General features: G+C 44.1%; 1 protein-coding gene across 1 annotated transcript in view; it reads left to right on the forward strand.

The window, feature by feature from the left end:
* ski (SKI proto-oncogene) overlaps nucleotides 1-24,011 on the forward strand; it is a 151,315-nt gene that overhangs the window by 111,232 nt on the left and 16,072 nt on the right. The window contains exon 2 of the mRNA XM_033048101.1: nucleotides 23,483-23,611. Coding sequence (XP_032903992.1) covers nucleotides 23,483-23,611 — 129 coding nt within the window. The remainder of the gene's footprint in view (nucleotides 1-23,482; nucleotides 23,612-24,011) is intronic.

Raw genomic sequence — 24,011 nt, forward strand, 5'->3', positions numbered from 1 at the left:
AATTTAGGGAAGGCAATTGTGTTATAATATAACAAAGTTGACCCAGAGGAACAGTGGGTGACATACAATGCTCCCAGAGGTTTTAAGGTGGAAACAGCAGCCTCAGTAACATGAGATTGGTCTTGTGCCAGCCCTGTCATCTTGGTGCAGGAAGGAAGAGCCAAGCAGTGCTATCAGCACTTTAATGCTGTAATCCTTGCCGTGTTGGCAAACAGCCAGGGGTTGAGACTAGGCGAAACCAGGCCTGCGAATTCTATAGAGAAAGCTCTTTTTCCCCTCTGCAGTTTTACTTGGCAGCCCTTGTGTGGGAACACTACAAAGCGGAGGCTGATAAAGAGGTGGGACCTGGCACAGCTCTCCGAATCTGAACTGTCTCCAAGCTGCAGCTGCAAAGACTGTGCCATTTACTCTGCGATTAAAGTACACAGCTCACAAAGCCAATGTTTCAGCAGGGCCTGGAACAAGCACAAAACGTTGATATGTACTTTCAGAGGTTAAAATGCTTGGAAATCACAGGTTTGGCAAAGTAAGGACTGACAACTGTTTACTTATTTGAAAAATAATAGCGCTTTGCCAAAATGCATGGAGATATAGCAACCTTGGATGTAGCACTTCCACTAATATCTTCCCAGTAACATATTGGAAGTATTTTAACCTAATCTGATCAGTGGACAGATTGGGCTGAAAGCTGATTATATGCATGCATAGATGGGTGGGGTGGGGTGGGAAGCTATGACTGGTGGTGGGATAACGTTGAAGGTGCTGGAAATGGCTATTTCACCCCTCTCCCCTCCTGTGCCCATGCTCCTATATTCCTTCCAATGGCTTCATTTTGTGTCTCCTCGATCCTTATCTCTTTATCTCACATCATTTGTCTTTTCATCCCTGGCCTTTGTCGAACCATCTGCCAGTCAAAAAAGAAACCCTCATCTGGATCCACCAATCACTGGCTAGACGTCCCTCCCTCGTCTCTTGTCCAGGTTTCTCACTTTTACTACAATCAATTTGAAGAAGGGTCCCAACCCGAAACATCGCCTGTCCATGTGCTCGAGATGCTTCCGAACCCACCGAGTTACTCCAGCACTTTGTCCTTGTTCCTCAGGAGCATCATGGTTGAAATCACCTCGTTCATTCACTGCTCCGCCCATTGTCCTGTGTGTCCAAGATGGCTGCAGCCATACACCATCAAAGACCCACTGATAATGTTGGAAATATCAACAACAATGATTCTCAGCTCTCGTATTCAGTTCATTTTGAGTCAAGACTATAACAAAGTCTGGCACTAAGCTGCACTGTTCAAATCTGTCTTGAGCACTGGTGGTGGGCTTGCCATTGTTGAGGGGATGTCTGTACAATTGATGAATTGCCACCACTGATAACTCTTCTGGTGCCGTTGCTGAGGATCGGGAAAGAAAAAATGGAAAGCAATCATTTGAGATTTGCTAATTCTTTATCAGTGGAATGCGAATGAAGCATGCAGTGTTTTGTCTCCTGAGGAATTTGCTTAGTTAGAGACTTGGCTTATTTTACCAGAAATAAAGAAACCATTAGTTAACTCTCTAATCAGCAAGCTTAAAAAAATGAGATTTTTATACTGTTTTAGTTTAATTGTGTTGTGCAGTCCAGATGTGTGGTAAGTGCAGTGAGAACAGGTATGAATGTATAATATTTCTTTTGCTCTTGTACATTGTTAAACGTTTGAAATATGAGCTGGAGTGGAGCGCAGCCATGTCCAGACTTGCCTCCATCTTCATCTACTGAGATGCAGACAATCTGTGGGCTGAGTTTCCTATCTACCAGTTGCAGTGTACTTCTGCAGACAACATTTACAAAATTATGAAGGGCGTAGAAGATAAATAGTCAGTCTTTTTCCTAGGGTAGGCGAGTCTAAACCTAGAGAGCAAAAAATTAAGACGAGAAGGAACAAATGTAAAGGAGATATGAGGTCCAAGTTTTTGCACACATGGCTATATGAAACAAGCTACCAGAGGTGGGTAGAATGACAGCATTTGAAGGACATTTGGATAAATGCCTGGATAGGAAAAGAATAGAGAGGTATAGCCCTAATAAAGACAAATAAGATTTGTGAAGAAAGGCATCATGTTTGTCATGGATGAGTTGGGCTGAATGGTATTTGTGTATGCTGTATATCTCTATGACAGTGACTATAATTGTTCTCAGCAGATCTTCCAATCCTTTATCCTTGGAGCAATGTCCCTGGTTTATCCCCACCCCACTGTGCCCCTCCAGTATCCCCTCTGATTTAGTGAGCATCCCTCTCAGATTTTCACATTTTATGCAATAAAAGTTTGGCTTCACTTTTTTCCATCGTCTTAGATTCCTGATATTATTGAACTTGTGTCTCTCCGATGTAACAAATAGTTTTTTTTCCATGGTAGCTCCAGGTTTGCAATGGGTGAAGAAATAATGGGAGAGTAGGCAAAGAAAAGCATTGTGCATCTTTTCCACAAATAACTTCCCAAATCAAATCCAATTCCGACAGTGCCACTTCCTCCTCTGGGGACAGTAAATGGTTGGCTCTGTTCCATCTGCACAGACATGCTTGCACGAAACCCCCTTTGCATGCTCAATCAAATGAAGTATCAACGCCTTAGACAAATCACACAAAATAGCACAGGTCGGGCCACTTATTACAGATTCAGTATTTTTTTTAAACAACGTAATGTTTTTCCGGGAGTGAGAATTACTGTGCATTTTAACAACTGTTTATTGGCCATTTACTTTATCTTTAAGCATTCCACATTTTGTAACAAAATTAATTAAACGCAGAATGATATGCAGATCCACATGCTTTTAATACTGTTTTCTCTGAATATAAACAATCATGTTTCCGGGTCAAAAAGGCCCCCATGATACATTTTCTTTCTTTGCTGCCAAAAGATTAGCTGTAATAAATACTTTGACTTGGCATGATAGAGGAAGTAGGGTCTCATTTTTCCTGTTTGTAGATTTTATAACACTAACCAGGTGCCTGCAGTCTGGGTTCAGAAACAGAACGGTATTGATTATGTCTGGCTGGATTATTGTGGAGCCCTTCTGTCTTGCTGAACATGAGCAAAGTGGTCTCATGCACAGCAATCTGGACAGTTGTTCCAGTTTGAAGGCAGGCTCTATAGGGAGACGGAGCAAGCATGGAGCTGACAGCCCTTGCATGTTTCCTTGTGTTCTGAAGTATTTCCCAGTTTTATAAATTCAAATTTTTTAAAAAAGCAAATACTAGGATTCTAAAAATGAGGAAGTATGAAAAAACAGCCAAACATTTGCCTTTGTTTCTGATTAAAATTATGACGTGTCTGAGTCACAGGCTGACAACTGTCCCCCACATGGTCTCTCTCTTCATATAGTGTTCCGCAGTGGGTTCTGTCGCTATCTATATCAGTTTTTGAACAACGTCCACAAGATCACATTTTGCCCCAGCAGGAAGTCCTGGCCTGGCCTCCAGACCCTGCATGCTTCACATGATCAGCTCCAGCTCTAGGTTTGGAGCCTGCTGGAAATTCCCATGTGTTCCTAGAGGCCTTGGGGGTAGTGGTGGTGGTGGGGGGGGGGGGCAGGAATGCTGCTGCAGATTCCTTAAAGTCAGCCTGGCTCAGCGTCTCTGTGATTTCTACAGCAGTTGCTTGCTAAACGCCTGGTCTCAAAGGGGAATGAACTGCACTATTATTATTGGAGATGGACACAAATTGCTGGAGTAATTCAGCGGGTCAGGCAGCATCTCTGGAGAACATGGATAGGTGACGTTTCGGGTTGGAGCCCTTCATTTATTATTGGATGTTTGGTGGGCATGCTCCCAATAATGGTATAAAATCTGCAACAAGGGAGCCTCCATCTTATTGAATCATTTGGAAGAGTGGTATTGTGGTACTGAAGCAAGTCACCACCATGAAAATTAACTCTTGAAACATTTGTTCCTATAATGGTGGTGTTCCTTTAAAATAATCAATACATCACATGATCTAGAGCATTATTGGTGAATGATTAGAGTTACCCTGCAACGGCATTGAAACATGAGTAAATGTTAATTCATCCCAGTAGTTTATTGGACTGTTACATCTACCCACAAAACACCTCATATGAAGCTTCTAAATAAATCAGCTGCCCGGAGAGTCTGTTCAGCCCATCTTGACTTAAGATAGCTTTTAAGGCCTTTTTTACATTTTGTTTGATAGAATTATTTCCAGTAATAAATGTTAAAACTTAAGAACATGGAAGCTCACCTGCCATCCTTCCTAATCAGTCCTGCCAGCTGGCTCCCTGGACACACAAAAGCAAGCAAGTGTGAACAATGCAGGTCAGGGAACAGCTACAGATGCAGGCTTCGTCTTGTTAAACTTTAGGCTCGTCTGATCCCATTATAAAGGGTAACATCAAAACAGGAGAGTGCACAGACAGTCGCCAAAATCCCCAAAGGGCCTAGAAAGCTGCAAGACCTGAGCTTTTTTTCAAGAACATTTATTACTTATGAAACCTTCCAAGCTCAGAGACTGCGGATGAAGCCAGACAGCCAATTACTGTATTAGTATTTCAAAGCCTCTTTAGCTGTCTGTAGAAATCACCATCACACTCCCCTCGTAGCACATGTTGTTGCTGCAAAGCTTCGGGCCATCCTGTTAGTAGAAGCATGCCTCTGCGATCATTCCCAGACTCACATGCTGAGCGCCCTTGAATCTTTTTCTTTCTGAAGCACAAGCCACAGGCCTAGAAATTGAATTATTTCTTTAGCTTTATGCAATTGAAAATTGTGCTTTTGTTTTCTGGAGTGAAATGCAATAATGGCCATTTTTGTTTGATTTCAACCGAGTTGCCCTTGTACCAAAACATGGGCCAGGGGCATGGGATGGTACAGTTGCCAATGTGATCCATTACAGGAGATGAGACCATGTTGTCTTGGGAGCCCCCATTGCTATGCAGCTTTCAGTTTAGTTTAATTTAGTATGGAGATACAGCGTGGAAACAGGCCCTTCGGCCCACTAAGTCCGCACTGACTAGCATTATCCTCCATACGAGGGACAATTTATAATCTACAAACATGTACGTCTTTGGAGTGTGGGAAAAAAGTGGAGCACCAATGGAAAACCCACGCACGCACATGGAGAACATACAAACTCTGGAAGGCTTAACTACCCCCCCCCCAACATCATAATTCTGCCACCTTCCCTCTCAGTTCTAGCCGTGAGAAGTGGGTGCAGGGGAGATGTGGCAGACACTGAATCCTGCCTTTGCCTCAGCCCTGCTTTCCAGCCAAGTCATTGGTTTAGCAGCATTCCTGTTTCAATTTTAGCTTCATGTCACTACTTGCATTGCTAATTATATTTTCCAAACCTGTATTGTATCTCTTCACTGGAATCCTATCAATTAAAATGATATCACATTGCTATTCAGTGCAGAAGATATGAAAAGCTAGCAATTGAGTAAAAGCGAAATCCAGAAGTTCCAGCGAAAAACTGCTGGATTTTCTAACGCTCATTCCATCTCGTGTTTTAATCAACAGGAAGTGAAAAAAAAACGCAGAGCATCATTTAATCCCTAAAGTGCCTTGCCCTCCCTGGTGCCCCAGCTAAAAGCCTTCAGGAAAATAACACCGCAGGACTGAAAGTCAGACTTGCAGTAAAAATCTTATGTGGAAGCATTGTTGTTAATTGATCACCGAAATCAGCAATTCCCAAATATGTAGGCAGGCAGATAAAAACACGACAATGTTTACATTGTACCTTGTTGGCCAATCTTGCTGCTAAGATCTTTATATATAAACCTTTTGTCAGGATCATGCAACAGTTGAGGCTTGAATAGTGTTTTTAATGTTAGGATTGTGATCAACCACATCTGGCGGTCCATCAGCGCTGTTGTAAAGTTTTGTTCGGTATGCACATGTATCTGGCCCTTTGACCAGTGCAGATTAGCTAAAAGAAGAGGCTATCTTTAAATAATGCTACATCCCTGCTGTTATATATTCATCTGAAATTGGGGTTACTGCTGGTTGCACGATGCAGTTTCTAGGCAGCACAAAGTATGCATTGAGCGCACCAATCCCCGGTGCACTCCACAGCGATCATCAATGCCAACTCTATCCTTCACATCTTTCTGTTGCATGTTGTTGTGAGAATCCTTCCAGAGTAGCATGTGGGTTCTTTCTTGCTGTTGCAATAGAACAATTACACCCATTTGGTAATAACAATATAACGGCAAGTCAACCTATGTTAGGAACTTTGCTGATTCAGCTCCTGATCAAACCACGTAGACCAGCTGGCCTGGTGATTCATCAGCTAGTCTGACTTACTCATGAAAACCTGAAGTATGACCTATCATTGATAGCTAGACGTCTCGTTAGTCGGCTACAGATATTCCGGAAAACCAATGTCTGAATACATACAGTGAACTAGCTTGGTGAGCTGGAAGCTCAACATCTTTGTATCTTTATGTTGTGAGGCAACATAGTTTTAACTCTGTAAATGCAATACTATTTGGGTAGCACAGCAGTAAAACTTCTGCCCCAAAGAGCCAGAGACCTGGGTTCAATCCTGACCTCAGCTACTGTCTGTGTGGAGTTTGCCCGTTCCATGTGTGACTGCATGGGTTTCCTCTGTATGCTCAGGTTTTGCTCCCACATCCCAAAGAAGTGTGGGTTTTTAAAGTTAATTGGCTTCTGTAAATTGGCCCCAGTGTGTAGGATACGAAATTGGGATGACATGGAACTACTGTATGGGTGATCGTTTGTCGGTGCGGACTCAGTGGGCAGAAGGGCCTGTTTCCGAGCTGTATATCTACAAACTAAGAGGCTTAACATTACCATTTGGTAAATTTCCCACCCCACGATGGGTCAACGGGAGAGTTTAAATCAGTTTGATGAATGATAATTTATTTTTAAGTTTCTGAAAGATTTAAATATACTGCTAGCCCAATGATAAAAACCAAACGTTAATGCCACAGTTACATAGAGTGTAATGGTTGTACATGAGCACAGCGCCATGGACTGCGTGTTACAGCTGAATAAGATTGGGGACTGACTGGCGGGTGGTTCCATCCACCACCTGCCAGCCCCCACCTCAGCTCACCCTATCAACCCCCACCTCTTCACTCTCAGCCCTAATGCAGGCTCTTGACCCAAAACATCAACAAGTCTTCTGACCCACTGAGTTCTTCAGCACTCTGTTTTTTGCTCCAGATTCCAGCTCCAGATTCCAGTCTCTTCTGCCTCCATGTTTGTGGACTTGGTACTTTAAATTCACTCTTTGTTGAAAGATAAAATTGAGAGCTGTCAAAAGAAACCAAATGCAACCAAATTGTTGTGAAAATCAGCAGGAAGGTGAAATTAGGTGTTCACTAATTGGAACAGTTTGTACCAAAAATGTGGCTCAATGTCAAATGTATGAAGCATTTACTTTTGTGTGGTTGCACCCATTGCCTCAGACGTTATGACCTTCTGTTGACTTGGTTCGACTTCCTTCCTACTGTCGTCTCTGCTTGTTTTTTGTATGACTCAAGCTCAGAGACCAGTTTGTCTGAACAGCTAGTCCTTGAAGTCTAAGAGTGGTAACAAACACAAATAAATCATCTCTCACAGTCCACCTTGAAGCTTACAAACTCCACCTCACTGATTACAAAATCTGATTGCTGCAAAATCTGCCTACCTCTCCTCCATATTCACTGATCCCTGCCTAAACTACAGAACCCTCTTCTCCACAGTGGGCAACCTCCTCAAGCCTCGAGCAAACACTCTCCCTACCTCTACTCCGGATCTCTGCAACTCATTCCTCCACTTTTTTGCTGATGAAATCAGCACCATCTATCAATCTTTATCCCCTGTACCCGACTCCCCAGCATCTACCCCACCACCTACCAAGGCCCCTCCTTTCAACATCTCCACTGACCTCCTTACCCCTCCTCCACACTGCTTCCTCTCCCAGTTTGACCTGGTCGCCCCTATTGAAATCTCCGAACTCATCAGCTCTTCCAAACCCACTACCTGCTCCCTCGACCCTCTCCCCACTCCCCTGCTGAAGTTCTGCCTCCCCGTTCTCTGCCCCTACCTCACTAATCTCTTCAACTCCTCATTGTCCCAAGGAATTGTCCCCTCCGCTTTCAAAACTGCTGCTGTCACACCAATCTTAAAGAAACCTGGTCTTGATCCCTCCTCTCTCATTAACTATCGCCCAATCTCAAACCTCCCCTTTCTTTCAAAAACCCTGGAGCGTATCGTTGTGTCGCAACTTCATTCCCACCTCCTTGCGTATAACCTACTTGAACCCCTCCAATCTGGCTTTCGCCCCCTCCATAGCACAGAAACTGCTCTCCTCAAAGTCCTCAACGACCTCCTCACCTCTGCTGACACTGATTCCCTCAACATCCTCATCCTCCTCGACCTGAGCTCAGCCTTCGATACAGTGAACCACAACATCCTGCTCACCAGACTCAAAGACCTTGGCATTGAAGGCTCTGCACTCAGCTGGCTCCGTTCCTACCTTTCCAACAGATCCCACTTCATCTCTCTCCACAACCACACCTCTGCTACAGCCACAGTCACTCAAGGCGTTCCCCAAGGCTCCGTACTCGTCCCCCTCCTCTTCATCATCTACATCCTCCCCCTTGGTCAGATACTCCGCCACTTCAACCTGGACTTCCACTGTTACGCCGATGACACCCAGATCTACCTCGGCCATATCAACTCCTGTTTGTCAGCTATAAAAACCTGGATGCAACATAACTTCCTCAAACTCAACAGCGATAAGACAGAATTCCTCCTCATAGGCTCCAAAGCCACACTCAGCAAAATCAATAACCCCACTCTCACCATCGACGGCACCACTGTCTCCCCATCTCCCAAGGCCCACAACCTTGTAGTGATCTTTGATTCCACCCTCTCCCTTGAGCCTCACATCCGCCATGTCATTAAAACCTCCTTCTTTCATCTCCGCAACATCGCCAAACTCAGACCCTCTCTCACACCTCCCGCTGCTGAAAGACTCATCCATGCCTTCATCTCCTCCCGACTGGACTATTGCAACTCACTTCTCCTTGGCATCAGCTCCACCTACATCAACCGACTCCAACTGGTCCAGAACGCAGCCGCCCGACTCATCACCCACACCAAATCCTGGCATCACATCACTCCAGTCCTCAAACAACTTCACTGGCTTCCCATCTCCCACCAGATCACCTACAAAATCCTGATCCTCACCTACAAAGCCCTCCACCATCTGGCCCCCCCCCCCCCCCCCCCCCCATATCTCACTGACCTCCTCTCCCCCTACCAACCCTCACGGTCCCTCAGATCCACATCAGCCGGTCTCCTCTCCATCCACAAGTCCAACCTCCGCAGTTTTGGGGACAGACCCTTCTCCAGGGCAGCTCCCAGGCTCTGGAACTCCCTCCCCCAACTGATCCGCAATTCCGTGTCCCTCACCATCTTCCAGTCCCGCCTCAAGACCCATCTCTTCACCTCTGCCTATCCTTAGCCCCACGTCCCCCTCCCTTTTCATCTGTGCATTAATTGCCTCATATTGTGTTTTGAATTGTATTCTGTCTTTACTTTGTGTGCTAGTCATGTCTCTACTATTTATTTCATTCCCCTTACATGTTTTTCCTCTACCTGCTAAATTTTTGTAAGGTGTCCTTGAGACTCTTGAAACGCGCCCATAAATAAAATGTATTATTATTATTATTAACCCACTTCTTGTGGCTTCTTTCACTTTGCATAAAAGCCTTTATCAGAACTTGTAGCCATTAGTTACACTGCAGAGGAAGTGCCACCCTTCCCCAGTCTAACCACTCGCGCAAGAGTGGAAATGTGAGGTGGGGGCCTGTGGGTGCCAATGTCTTGCTGATATGGAGTTTATATAAACACTTTATGCAAGTGCAAAAAATTAAAATATTTATAATATTACTGATTCTAGGTCATGATAATGAATGTAATTTTAACAAGCTGTTGCTTGATTGAATATACATTTTAAGGAATGGAAACTAAAATTGATTCAATCTTGTTTAATCAACAAATTCTGAGGATAAAAAAAAAAGGTAGATCTCAGCAAAAGAGCTGTTTAAAGTAGAGTTTTTGCCACATAAATATCAAATGGAAAGATGTTTAATTGTCGTATGCAATGGAACTGGGTGAACAATGAAATTCTAATACTTGCTTTAGCCTTGCAGGCCCATTAATGCAATAACACCATAATATGCACAATAAATGATCTATTCTAGCAGGTAAACCAATATCATGCGGCTGGTGAGGTCCGGTTATTTAGAACATAGAACAGTACAGCACAGGAACAGGCCCTTCAGCCCACAGTACAGCGCAGGAACAGACCCTTCTGAGCCAAACGTGATGCCAAGTTAACTAATCACCTCTGCCTGCATATGATCCATATTCCTCCATTCCCTGCCTATCTATTTGTCTATCTGAAAGCCTCTTAAACAACACTCTCATATCTGCCTCCACCACTACCCCTGGCAGTATGTTCCAGGCACCCACCACCTTCTGCAAAACAAAATCACTTGCACATCTCATTTTCTTAATATGTGGACAAACATTACTAAATATTCAGTAGTATTCAGTTTTTCTATTTTTGTTTATATTTTTCACACATAGGTAGTAATTGTTTGAGGTATAATATTGCCTGTCATCTTGGTGTTAAATAGTTCATGATTCTACTTTCATTGTTCATACCACTGATATTTCACTGGTATAAAAATGCTTCACTTTTTTACACCCTTTCCTCTGTGGCAAAGTCTTTCTGATGGGGTATTGTGCCTTGGACTTGTTGGGAAACTCTTTAAAGTGAATGTAAAGTTGTTTTCTTACTTGATTCTGACATCCTTTAACTCAGACATTTCGAGGTAATCTAATCATGGCCTTTGAAATAATTTAGGGATCCGAGGAGATAGAATTAAAGAAACTATTTGCTGCGATGATAGTGATGATGCCATTCGGAACAACAAGCTGTGCTCTTGCAAGCCCAGTTCCAAAGCATGAAATGAGGGAGCAAAAAGATAATGGGGATGCATTATCTGAAGGAAGGTCTGAAGAAGGGTCTCGACCCAAAACGTCACCCATTCCTTCTCTCCAGAGATGCTGCCTGTCCTGCTGAGTTAATCCAGCATTTTGTGTCTACCTAATGGGAATGCATGCTGGCCCATCTGATATATTGAAAACATGATCAAAAGTTTGCTTTAGCTGAGGGTACCAAGGATTGTGGAATAAAGCCAGGTAAATGGAGCAGAGATACAGGTTGGCAAAGATCTAATTGACTGCAGAAGGTCTGAATAACTTTATTATTTTTGCTGTGCTGCTGTCTCACTTCTTGATGAAGCAAGTTCTTTCACTGGGGTCACACAGCAAGGCAAAAACTTCCAACATTATCAGAGAGAACATCCCACTCTCTGCTTCTAGATATGGTGACTTCACCCTGAATCAACCCTGTGGTGAATCAGCAACGTCTCTGTTGCCTTTCCAGAGAGCAGCTTGACAGAATTGAAAAACAAAACCTGTGCTGAAATTATTTGCCAATGATGTTTATTGTTGTAGAATTAATTTAAATAACAAGCTGGGACTCTAGGGATTGTTATTGCTGAGCAATAAACACAGTGGAGTTAAAATTCCATGGCTTGCCCATTCTAACTCCGATGGGAGACTGGCAGATCTCCAGGGATGAGATGGTTATAGCAGGAGATCAATGGAAATCATGCAGACCTACCCTCCGGTTACTTCCAGAGTTATTATAAGAAAGAACTTTGGGTATTGAATATATCAAACTACACACAGCAAGATCCTGCAAACAGTGCATATAATACATGTCTAGTGGTTGAAGGATAATTGTCGGGTGAGATGCCTGGGTGGCTCCATAGCAGGAAGATCGCAACTCTGCAAAGTACTTCATGCAAAAATGTCTAACATGAGAAATAGAAGCAGCTAAGATCATGGCATATATTTTACCTCAACATCCCCTTCACACAATAATTTCACACCTTGTGATTCCTTCTACAGATCTATTGATCCCTGTTTTGGGTGTTCTTGGCTACTCAGCCTTCACAGCCCCGGGCAGTGAATTCCAAAGATTCTGAAGAAATTTATTTTTACCTCTGTCTTAAATGGTTGTCTACTATGTTGAGACTGTGACCCTTGATTGTAAACACTATCATCCCTGTCAAGTTCCTTAAAGCAGGGGCCAAAAGCAGGTTCCTGGGTCAAAAGCAGGCAAATGGGCCTAGCTTAGATGTGACATCTTGGTTGGCTTGGATTAGTTGGGCTGAAGGCCTGTTTCTGTGTTGTATGACTTTAAGCTCAAGACCAGGGGTGAGTTTGGACCATTTTACGATTGTTTAGTTTTTTTAGTTTTAGTGATACAGCGTGGGAACGGACGTCTAATTTAGAGAAACAGACCCTTCGGCCCACTGAGTCCATGCTGATCAGCCAGCAATCACCTGTACAAACTAGGGACAATCTACAGAAGCCAATTAATCTACAAACCTGCATGTCTTTGGAGTGTGGGAGGAAACTGGAGAAAACTCACGCTGTCACAGAAAGAACTCTGCAAACTCTGTACAGACAGCACCCATAGTCTGGATCAAACTTGGGTCTCTGGCACTGTAAGGCAGCAACTCTACACTTGCGCCACTGTGCAGCACTGATCACGAGAAATCTGCCAGAGCTGTAGCTGTGTTTCCATTAAAATGTAATTTTGGAACGGCCTAACACTGTGATGTTGTTATGGTAATGGCTCTTCAGAGTCCTTGTTACAATCATGGTTGCATACTTTTCCTCCCAAAGGATCATGTCTAACTGGCAGAGTGAGAAGTGAATGCCCCATTTTCCTTCAGCACAGAGGTCTGCTCGGGAATAAAATGAAACCCTGGTGCAGCCCAAGCCTGAGCAACGTCAGGTCTTTCAACCAAGCAACCTGTCCATTGTCACTGCAACGCGGCCTGCTCCACACAACGCAGCCCATCCATGCTGCCCGCAAATGTCGCACTGCTCTGGGGTTTATTTAGAAAGATCTGCCCAGCCCAATTGCACTAGAACTAGAGGATTTATAATTATTTTTCCGAAGCTAACCTGACCCGAATTTCACAGATATTTGTGTCCCGACAGTTCTGAGTCAGGTTAACCAGCCACCTGCTATGTTTGTTTCTGTGTGGCAGCAGAATTAGAATTACACAAAGATTAGATCAGGAATAGGCTGCTCTATCCTGCAAATTACTCCTCCGTTCGATAAGATCGTGGCTGATCTGATTTTTAGCCTTAACTCTACATTCCCGTCCATCCACACTAACTCTTCACTAGTCTCTTCTTCATCAAACAATCGTTATTATGAAATGGCACGGTGGCACAGCAGTAGAGTTGCTGCCTTACAGCGCTTGCCATGCCAGAGATCTGGGTTCTATCCCGACTACGGGTGCTGTCTGTACAGAGTTTACACCCACACTCCAAAGAAGTACAGGTTTATTGGTTAATTGGTTTGGAACGTGTAAACAATTGTCTCTAATGTGTGTGTAGGATAGTGTTAACGTGCGGGGATCGCTGGTTGGTGCGGACTCATGTGGGCCAATGGGCCTGTTTGCGCGCTGTATCTCTAAACTAAACTAAACTAAAGTAATATTTATAAAGGGCAGCGTGGATCCTTATGAATACATAATATTCAAGAAAACGATATAATATTAAAAGTACTAGAATGTTTTTAGAATTGTGTCTATTAATGTACATTTTCCACATGGTTGGATTGAATTGGTGCCATATTGTTAGAGTTTAAGTGCTTGATTGGATGTTCGTCTTTATCGAATCAAACCCTTGTCATAATAATCCAGCCTTTTAGCATACAGCACTGGATGGATAATAATGCATGATTGCCTTTAAACTGAAGAGTTATGACAATTTCAGCCATGGACCTTTTGAAAAGATTACATGTTAATACAAAATCTGAAACTGAAAAGGGCCGAAACTGAAAAATCTGAAAAGGGCCGAATGGCCTACTCCTGCACCTGTTGTCTGTTGTCTATAACTGCCTAACACTGAGGATTGGATGGTGTTTTCTGTTACCTTTTTCGTATTATGAATGTTTTGCCCAAGATCGTTGTAAGCATTTCATTGTTCAGAGGAAATCCCGTGAATGGCTTGTCTTCCTCTCCAAGGGGTGGTGATTACTCTCAGCCAAGGGTTATTCTGAACTGTGATGGCCTCACACCTATCCCAATTAACAGGCTATTACGAAGAGAGTCAAGAATGTTTTATTGTCATATGTCCTGAAATGGAACAATGACATTTTTACTTTGTAAATACATCGTTTGCTTTAGAGATGCAGTGCGGAAACAAGCCCTTCGGCCCTCCGGGTCCGCGCTGACCAGCGATCACCCCGTACACTATCGTTATCCTACACATTAGTGCTAATTTACAATTTTATGGAAGCCAATCAACCTTCAAACTTGTACATCTTTGGAGGAAACCAAAGCACCCGGTGAAAACCCACGCGATCACAAGGAGAATGGATAGATGGGACCCAGTCAGATTCGAACACGGTTCTCTGGAGCTGTAATGCAAGCAACTCGACCGCTGGTCACTGTGCTCTCTGAAGCTACAGCTGTTGTGCTGCTGGCAAAATGTCGCCACACACCTGGAGGCTTCATGTTGTTTTTTTGCCATCATACATTGGAAGGCAAAGTAGTAAATGAAGGGGAGCCTTTGAATTAGTGAGTTTATGTCGTGCCCCTTCCCTGACCCTGTTTCCTCCTCCTCTAATCAAGACCAAAGATCCTATAGGATCTTTGATCAAGACTGTCCATTCGCTCCTCCGTCATGCTCCCTGTTGTAAATGATGAGCACAAGGCCGGCATAGTTAACAGGCTGCAGTCACTGCCTTCATCGTAGGGAAGGGGGTGGGGTTGTAATGTACTAAGCAGCTGCAACTCATCTGAGCTCTCTTGACTGTCTCGAGCTTTCCCCCAACATCCCTCTCCCAAAAGCTCACTGGTTTAAAATGTATTTCTGGCCTCAATGGTAAATACAATAAAGAGGTCCGTCCTCTTTTTGTGGGCTTCTCCCCTTTGCTTAACCTCCTGGTTGTCAGGAAGGTGCTGACTCTGGGTGGGACAGGACTTGCACGTTCTGCCTTAATCTGACCCACCGCACAGCTTGAGGTGAAAGATAAATCTCAACCTAAGCCTTTGATGTTGTGGGCCCTGGGTTGTCAAACAGCGAATGGCAGGCACAGGGAGTATCGCAGTGACGTTCAGAGCAAGGAGGAGCAATTATAAAAGACTGGTTTTGTTCAGCGTTTACAACTAGAATGGAACCTGGAGGGAGCTGAGTGTAAAAAACAGCTCTGTGATGGCGTTGGGATAAGTTTGGGGCACCCTGTGTAGTTTCTGATAACAACACTCCTGCCATCACCACTGCAGATGTCAAGTTGAAGGTTTTAGGATAATTTTTGAGGTGCTGTAATCGCTGTGTTATCTCTCTCTCTCTCTCTCTCTCTCTCTCTCTCTCTCTCTCTCTCTCTCTCTCTCTCTCTCTCTCTCTCTCTCTCTCATCAGCAATTCCGAAGGAAATTATAGTGCCCTGAACAATTACCCCTACCCTGACCGGGGTTTATTAACCCTGTACAAATCCGGGGTCGAATCGGGGTATTCCTGCTGTTATGCCCTTACTCATCGAAGCGTTTGAAGAAATATCAATGCAAATATCTTGCAAGATCCTGTTAGCTCCCTCTCTGCTTCCTACACACATTGCATTCTCAAACTATTTCAACTTTCCCAACTTGGCATTTGTTTACGTCTGTTTTTGGATGGTTTGTTAATGGATTTACGATCTGTGCTTAACAACTTTTGAGACAACACAGTGAAGATCAGAATGCATGGTAGTACAACAAAATCATCAATCAAGCTCTGGATTTTAATTCAAAAGTATTTGGAGTGCTGCGCTCTAATGCTTTTTTTTAAAAAGGGGCTTGGAGTTTTCAGACGAGCTAAGTTGCTGATTTCACTGGGATCTGCAGGCAATGGCCCTCTGACCACATTGTAGTAAACATGGTGCCTATCAATGGCATTGTTTCTCCTTTTGATTTGTAAAACTTTGTCCAGATGCAAACATGTCATCCCGTCAAAGATGAGATCACTGTACAAGCCTCTTGTTGACAGACTGTGAACAGTGCCTTGCAGGGCAGACTCCAAATCACAGTGGCGCTTTGAAGCTTGAGCAAGTCAACTTTTCATTCAGTGAAAACTGTGGATTGAACTTTAACCCGAGCAAAAGAATTCTAAAGAGGAATAGAGAATGTTTTAATATTGATGGGATGCTGAGGGCCTGTGAAATCCCGGAGAGGATCACGAGGACTGGATGTGTGAAGGAAGAGGGGAACTGCTCAGATATGAGAAGGGGGAATGCAAAGCAGCTTGAAACATGGGCCCTATTGTCTTATTTTCATCCTGTAAACATGGACTGTTGCTTCTGCTGAGTAGTTTTTCTCCAACTTTGAGCTGCATATTGGAGAAAGAAAAAGGGTGAGCCACTAACCTTGCAATGCATGGGTCACTGATTCCACGAGAGACCCTTGGTTGTTCCCTCGCACTATAATAATAGGCTTTATCCTGGCTTGACGCACTCGCACAACAAATCCTTTCATCTGAAAGCATTTTTAGAAATGCCACTTACAAAGCAGCTCTTAAGACAATGCCTGCCAATGAACTGCTGTGGTGTAGAAATGCAAGGCTCTGGTCTTCTGATTTTTGAGCTGATGGAACTTATTCTGATGAGTTGCTGCTCAAGTGGAGAACTCAAATGGGATGAGTTTCGATTGTTCGGTGCACAGAGCTCTCTGTTTTCATATTTCTCCTGAGCAAAAGAACAATGCTATCGCAAATAAATCCGACTTTTTAGTTATCAATTCAATTATACCATCAAAACTGATCACCAAACTCGGTAACCTGGGCATCGACCCCTCCCTCTGCAACTGAATACTGGACTTTCTAACCAACAGACCCCAGTCTGTTAGGTTAGAGAAGTACACCTCTTCAACCCTCACCCTGAACACCGGCGTTCCACAGGGCTGTGTGCTGAGCCCCCTCCTCTACTCCCTCTTCACCTATGACTGCACACCTGTACATGGTACTAACACCATCATCAAGTATGCAGATGATACAACGGATGATTGGCCTCATCAGCAACAACGATGAGTCGGCCTACAGGGAGGAGGTCCAGCACTTAGCAGCATGGTGCGCTGACAACAACCTGGCCCTTAACTCCAAGAAGACCAAGGAGCTCATTGTAGACTTCAGGAAGTCCAGGGGCGGCACGCACACCCCCATCCACATTAACGGGACGGAGGTGGAACGTGTTTCTAGCTTCAGGTTCCTGGGAGTCAACATCTCCGATGACCTCTCTTGGACCCACAATACCTCAACTCTGATCAAGAAGGCTCACCAGCGTCTCTTCTTCCTGAGGAGACTGAAGAAGGTCCATCTGTCTCCTCAGATCCTGGTGAACTTCTACCGCTGCACCATCGAGAGCATCCTTACCAACTGCATCACAGTATGGTATGGCAACTGCTCTGTCTCCGACCGGAAGGCATTGCAGAGGGTGGTGAAAATTGCCCAACGCATCACCGGTTCCTCGCTCCCCTCCATTGAGTCCGTCCAAAGCAAGCGTTGTCTTCGGAGGGCGCTCAGCATCGCCAAGGACTGCTCTCACCCCAACCATGGACTGTTTACCCTCCTACCATCCGGGAGGCGCTACAGGTCTCTCCGTTGCCGAACCAGCAGGCTACTCTACAACGTACCTCGGTGACTGCCAATCACCCCCCCCCCCCCGGACACGTATTATTATTTATTCAAATCATTTGTTATGTCGCTCTTCCTAAATGCATTTCGTTGTCTCTGTACTGTACACTGACAATGACAATTAAAATTGAATTTTTAATTTTTATTTAAGGAGAAAATGTCTTTGTTGAAGAATGTTTTGCATATTGTATGGTTGTTTGCCAAACAGCAACACCATGATGCAGTCTACTCAGTTGCAATGTTTGTCAGTGACGGAAATTTCCCAGAGCATCCTCCCTGTGAGAAAAATGATGCTCCATTCATTTCTACCTTATTCATTTCTTTCAGTGGGAGTTCACGGATTGTTGCGCTAGAGTTGGTTGGCCATTTGTGATTACTGAACATCCTGAACAGCTTCCCAGTAGGATAGGGGTATGTGTGTGATAGCAATCCAAAGCTTCAGAACATTCCATACTTGGCTGTTTTTTATTGAAACCAGCTGTAAGATGCTTGCTTAACTTCAGAAATGTAGGTGCACTTTTCAAAATGTGGTTCCAGTAATTTTGACAAAGTTCAGACACACTCAGAGTCACATTAACTCAAACCGTTGATGGTTTGCTCCAACTGAGTTTCGGTCAGTCGCCAGTTCCCTCAATAACTGAAAGCCCTGCAGCTGTGACTTTAGAGATGCAGCGTGGAAACAGGTCCATTGGCCCATCAAGTCCGTGCCGACTAGCGATCAACCTGTACACTAGCAATATCCTACACACTAGAGACTATCTACTTTTTTTTACCAAAGACAATTAACCTACAAACCTGTACATCTTTTTTGGAGTGTGGGAGGAAACCGGAGCACTTGGTGAAAACCCACAGGGTCACAGGGAGAATGTACAAACTCCTGGTTGAAAAGAAATGTGGTGTAAGTATTATTCAAACAGGAGTGATGTGGCAGCCTGTGTGTAGTGGAGAATGCACACAGACTACACTGCTGCTGTATTTATTTGGACAAACGAACGGTGGTATTTCTGAAATAAACAGCATTTGTATATCTTGATTGCTGAATGGAGATACTGCAAAGCCAGTCAGTCACTGGTGCTTGAACTTGGTGTAGAAGAGTGGGACATCCAGCAAACCATCTTGTAGTTTCTAAAGACTAGGTTTAGGTTTATTATTGCCACATATACTGAGGTAAAGTGAAATGCTTTGCTTTGCATGGTACCCAAACAGATCAGATACACCATATATAGATACAATCAGTTCAAACTCAAGTACAATAAGGGAAGATACAGAGTGCAGAATATAGTTCTCAGCATTGTAGCGCATCAGTTCGTAAGACGAAGTAGAGGTGAATCAGAGTACCCTAGCTTATGGAAGGACCGCTCAGAACGGAGGGGATGAAGCTGTTCCTGAGTCTGCTGGTGACTTGTTCACCAGCTGGAGGATATTCTGCTTCACAGCCTGCCTGCTGGGATCAGTGTGGCTTCTCACGTCACTTCCTGGCGGAGCGCGCGGTTCTCCTGGCTGTTGGTGGGAATGCTGAATTTCTCGAGGCCTTGCTTGACCTTGCAATTGTATGGAAACATTGGCCGTCCACGGCTCTTGATTTGGGGCCTGGCCTCTGATCTTTAACGTGGCTCCCACGTGTCCCAGCCAGCTGAGCCCACCAGCTCTGGGTTCTGGGCCGCTTCTCTTGTTGACTTTTAAATGGTTCAAAAGGCCTCAGCAGCAGCAGCAGGCATACAACTCCATCGGTCGGCAGTCTAAATGTCCAAGTTGCAACAAACCCTGGCATTCTTTCTGTGCTGGGATTAATAATCTTAGTTTAGTTTATTGTCACATGTACCAAGGCACACTGAAAAGCTTTTGTTACGTGCTAACCAGTCACTGGAAAGACAATACATGATTACAATCGTGAAAAATGTTTATGCTTAAATTCTATCAAGACAACTTGAGAATTTGAATTCGTTCTTTTTTAATGAAAGCCCAGAATGAGAAGTCCAAGTGACCGTTAAACCAACAGAGTGTCAGAAACCCCATCTGCTTCTCTCCTGTCCTTTCGGGAAGAAATACCATTGTCTGTCACCCTACCCCACCCACCCCCCCCCCCATCCCCCATGCTTGCTTCAACTGCCCTCCCAGTGAGTCTATCAAATCACCACTTTCCCAGGACATTTAACAATGAGCATCAACGATTAAATCCCCAAAACGGTTAAAAAGTGTTAATGAGCAAACCACTAACATTTGCTTATAATGTACAATATCTACATGGTGTCCTACACACAATATGCAAACCACCCTCTGATTTTTCATAATTTCAAGGATCCATATTTTAAATGTGTTTTTGTTCCAATAGTTTTTGTTCTAATGTAGTTTTAATAACTAAATAAAATGTAGTTATTAAATGAGCATGGAATTCCAGATGAATCCTGTTGATCAGTATCTGAATTATTTTCAAAATGTCATCAGAAATGCACTCTGTCACACAAAGGGTTACTGATTTGTAGAACAGAAGAGTTTTGGCCCACTGTGCATGCTTCACACTTGACCCACAATAGAGGCCGTGTTTGAGCAGTTTTTCCAGCATTCACTGCGAGCCTCAAATTGATGTCTTGCCGAACAAAATGTTCTGTGTGCTGACAGAAAAATAACAGCCTCCCTTTGGCATTGTCACCTGTTGTGGTTTTAATGTTGGAACCCCCAACTGAGAGGTTTGCAGCAATGAAGGGGCATTTGCCAAATACCTTACTGGTGCTGTCATCACTGCCGTTCCAGACACAGTCCTGTTGTTGATCAAATCTTTGCAGGCTGGAGCTCTGCCTTGCATCAGGGTAATTTACATGCCCTGTCCTGCATTCACGAGGTAGACAAAGCAAAATCTGGCAACTGACCCAACGCATACCACAGCTGCGGCCTCTGAAACCGGCAACGCCGCCTATCGTAGGGAAACTCGCTTCCTCCGCTTCTCTAGTGCCAGGGAGGGGAGAGGTTTCTCACTCCCCCGCCCAACCTCAGATCTCTTGACTCCTCTCTTCACCCCCACCCCCCCTACACAATCCCGTTTTCTCTCCTCACTTCCCTCCCTTGTCTCCTCCCTTACCTCATACTCCCAGTCCCCACTCCTCCCCCAGTCCTTCCCCACCTCCCTGCCCCATCTCCTCCCCCCAGACTTCTCTCCCCTGACCTCTGTCCTCTCTCCCCCAAACCCCCCCCACCCCGATCACTATCCCTCACCGCCTGCCTAACCCCCAAACTTCTCCGCCCCCCCCCCCCCACCTAATCCCCAATCCTCTCTCCACCCAACTCCCTGCCCCTGTCTCTTCCCTATGTCTCCTCCTCCAACCCTCCACCTCCCCGATCCCTGTATTCCCACATCCATGTTTATTCCTGTACATTTGACTCCATTTCACAATTCTTTGCTGTTTTGTCGGAAACTGCCAAGCAGATTAATTGCACTCTCTTGCAACTTGAACAGCAGGAATTGTCACTCTGTCTACAAACTCTCTGCTCGGCAACTTATTGTCGTGACTCCCAAGCTTTGTTTGCATGAAGGACCAACATGAAAGTTAACAAAGTTTTTATTTTGATGTAACCTTTTAATAACGAAGAATGATTTGAAGGGGAAGCACATGGTATATGCAAAACCCTCTTTAAATGGTGCAGCACCACCCAGGGGTACAAGCAGAGACCCGGCTAAGCTGACCAGACCTACACCCAGGCTGTGGCACTCATTTAAAAAATAGTTCACAGAATAAATAAAATTTATTACGGACAAACCCCATAGAAATGAAAAACGTTTAAAACTTATTTTATTATATATATAACATAGGAGCAGCAGAGGGGGGCAGCGGTAGAGTTGCTGCCTTATAACACCAGAGACCCGGGTTTGATTCTGACTACAGATGCTGTCTACGGAGTTTGTACGTTCTCCCCGTGTCCACATGGGTTTTCCCCTGGAACTCCGGTTTCCTCCCACACTCCGAAGACGCACTGGTTTGTAGATTAATGGGCTTCGGTAAAGATTGTAAATTGTCCCTAGTGTGTAGGATAGTGCTAGTGTATGGGGTCACTGATCAGCGTGGACTCAGTGGGCCAAAGGGCCTGTTTCCACGCTGTATCTCTAAACTAAACTAAAAATAATATATTTTCCTCAGAACCATAGAAACAAAGAAATGCATGTGCTGGTTAATATGCAAAAGGACACAAAGTGCTGGAGTAATTCAGCAGATCAGGCAGTATCTCTGGAGAGAAGGATCCCAACCCGAATCTCCTCCTATCCGTGTTCTGCTCAGATGCTGCCTGATCCGCTGAGTTACTCCAGCATTTTGTGTCTTCTTTTCCTCCTAAGCTTCAGGCCTGGAATTTCCATTCAGTTGAATGGGATCCTTGGCCTAGAATCAGGGAGGTAGACTCCGCAGCGTAATGCTACCAATCCATATCAGGCCTCCCTACAGCGCTGGCTCCATGGACAACCTGAGGTCTCCGTGCGGCAGGACTGACTGCTGGGGATGTCTGAATATCATCGGCACCAGCGACAACACCTTGTCGTGGCATGTCAGCCCTTTCCCTGAGCTTTGTAGGCTTTGGGTCCCATTGAGCCAGGTGCAGGTAATTACAGATAAAAAATGGCAATATAAGGTTGGGTACTTAAAACAGTTGCTGTTCTTATGTCCAAGAATACCATCTGACCTACTGAGAGGTTCCAGCATTTTCTGTTTTTATTTTACATTTACTGCACTTTGCATTTGTGTGGAACTGTATTTCTCTTGCTTTGCAACTTGTAAAGCTTCATCCAGTTTATGCTATTCATATTTTTCAGTGGATGTCACTGGGACAATTCGACACAATATTGTCTTTAACTTTGAAATCCCAGAGATATTTCCATGAATTACAATATCCCACTATCGTTCCCATCTATATCAAGTGCATTCACTTTTATTCAAAAACTCTTAATACTTTGGCTTTGGAACCTACTTTTGGTCATTGGGAAGCTTCTTCTTGTTGTAGGCATTTGCTCACCATTAACAGTTGCCGCACCGCCTCAAATCAAAAAAGCCACTCGCAGACTGAGAACATTGGGATGTGGATGTCAGCGGCCAAGCTAATGTTTGTTGCTTATCTTGAACTGCCTTTGAAGGTGAAGGCAGTCCAGCTTCCAAGCCACCTTTTTGATGAAGGTGCATCCACGATGCTGTTGGGAAGGAAGTTTGAGGAATTAAACCCATTAACAATGAATTCCAAGTCCGGAAACGTGCATGTTGGAGATGGTGGTCCAGGTGGTGTCCCATGTGTGTATTGCGCTTGTCTTCCTCGGTGCTGTTTCACACGGTATACAAAGTAGCCACTGAATGAATGTTCAGGGTGGTGTATGGAGTACCAGTCAAGCAGGGGTTTTGTCTGAGATGGTGTCATCTTGTCTGCTCCAGCAGTGACGTTTTATTGTATTGCACCATCAGAGGAAATTTCCATCACTTCACTTTTATTTGCTCTTAAAGCTTTGGATTAGTAACCATCACTTTGGAAATCTAGTGTCTTCCATTTGGTTGAGTTTTCATCCATATATTTAGACCTTGCAAAAGCTTCAGTTCCTCAATGCAACTTTATATATTTTTAAAAGCTAGACCAGTTTTCATGTTTCTGACCAAATTATTTTTCCAGTTAAGTGCTTTTGCATTGCACACTATCAAAAAGAATCCTAATTTTATTCTGTTTTTTGCCTTCTATTTAGGTCCCTTTTGACCAAACAGTGTTTAAAAAGTTCAAGAAAGATGAAACTACTTCAGACCATCTGATTACCATCGAGAAGGAGAAACAGTCCGAATGGTGGAGGTCCTTTTCCTCTCCTTCTGGTGCCAAGGTACAGTACTCAATAATAACTCGGACAAATAACTTCTGTAGAAGCACGGGAGGTAGGAAAAAGAAGATGCTTATTTATTGTCCTTTGAAAAGTGTTGGCTTTTGCTCATCTTACAAGAGGTGGATTTAACATCGGTGTTGTTGTGAAATTTATGATATAGACTGGAGTTGAGCAGAACTGAAGGAGGAACTGACTGCTGGAAAGTTGGCACACACGCTCCAACTGAGAGGAAAGATTGTGGCAACTGTGAGGAAGGGGAAGGTTCTTAAAAGGGGAAACATGATGGAGCAAGTTTTATTTTAGCAATCAGATGAAGTTCCTTAAACTTGTTGACATGTGTATATTCTGGACATCCATTCTGTCAAAACTGCTTTTACTTCAGAAATATTATACAAAGGAA

Source organism: Amblyraja radiata, chromosome 31 (assembly GCF_010909765.2).
Source record: "Amblyraja radiata isolate CabotCenter1 chromosome 31, sAmbRad1.1.pri, whole genome shotgun sequence".
NCBI classification, from domain to species: domain Eukaryota; kingdom Metazoa; phylum Chordata; class Chondrichthyes; order Rajiformes; family Rajidae; genus Amblyraja; species Amblyraja radiata.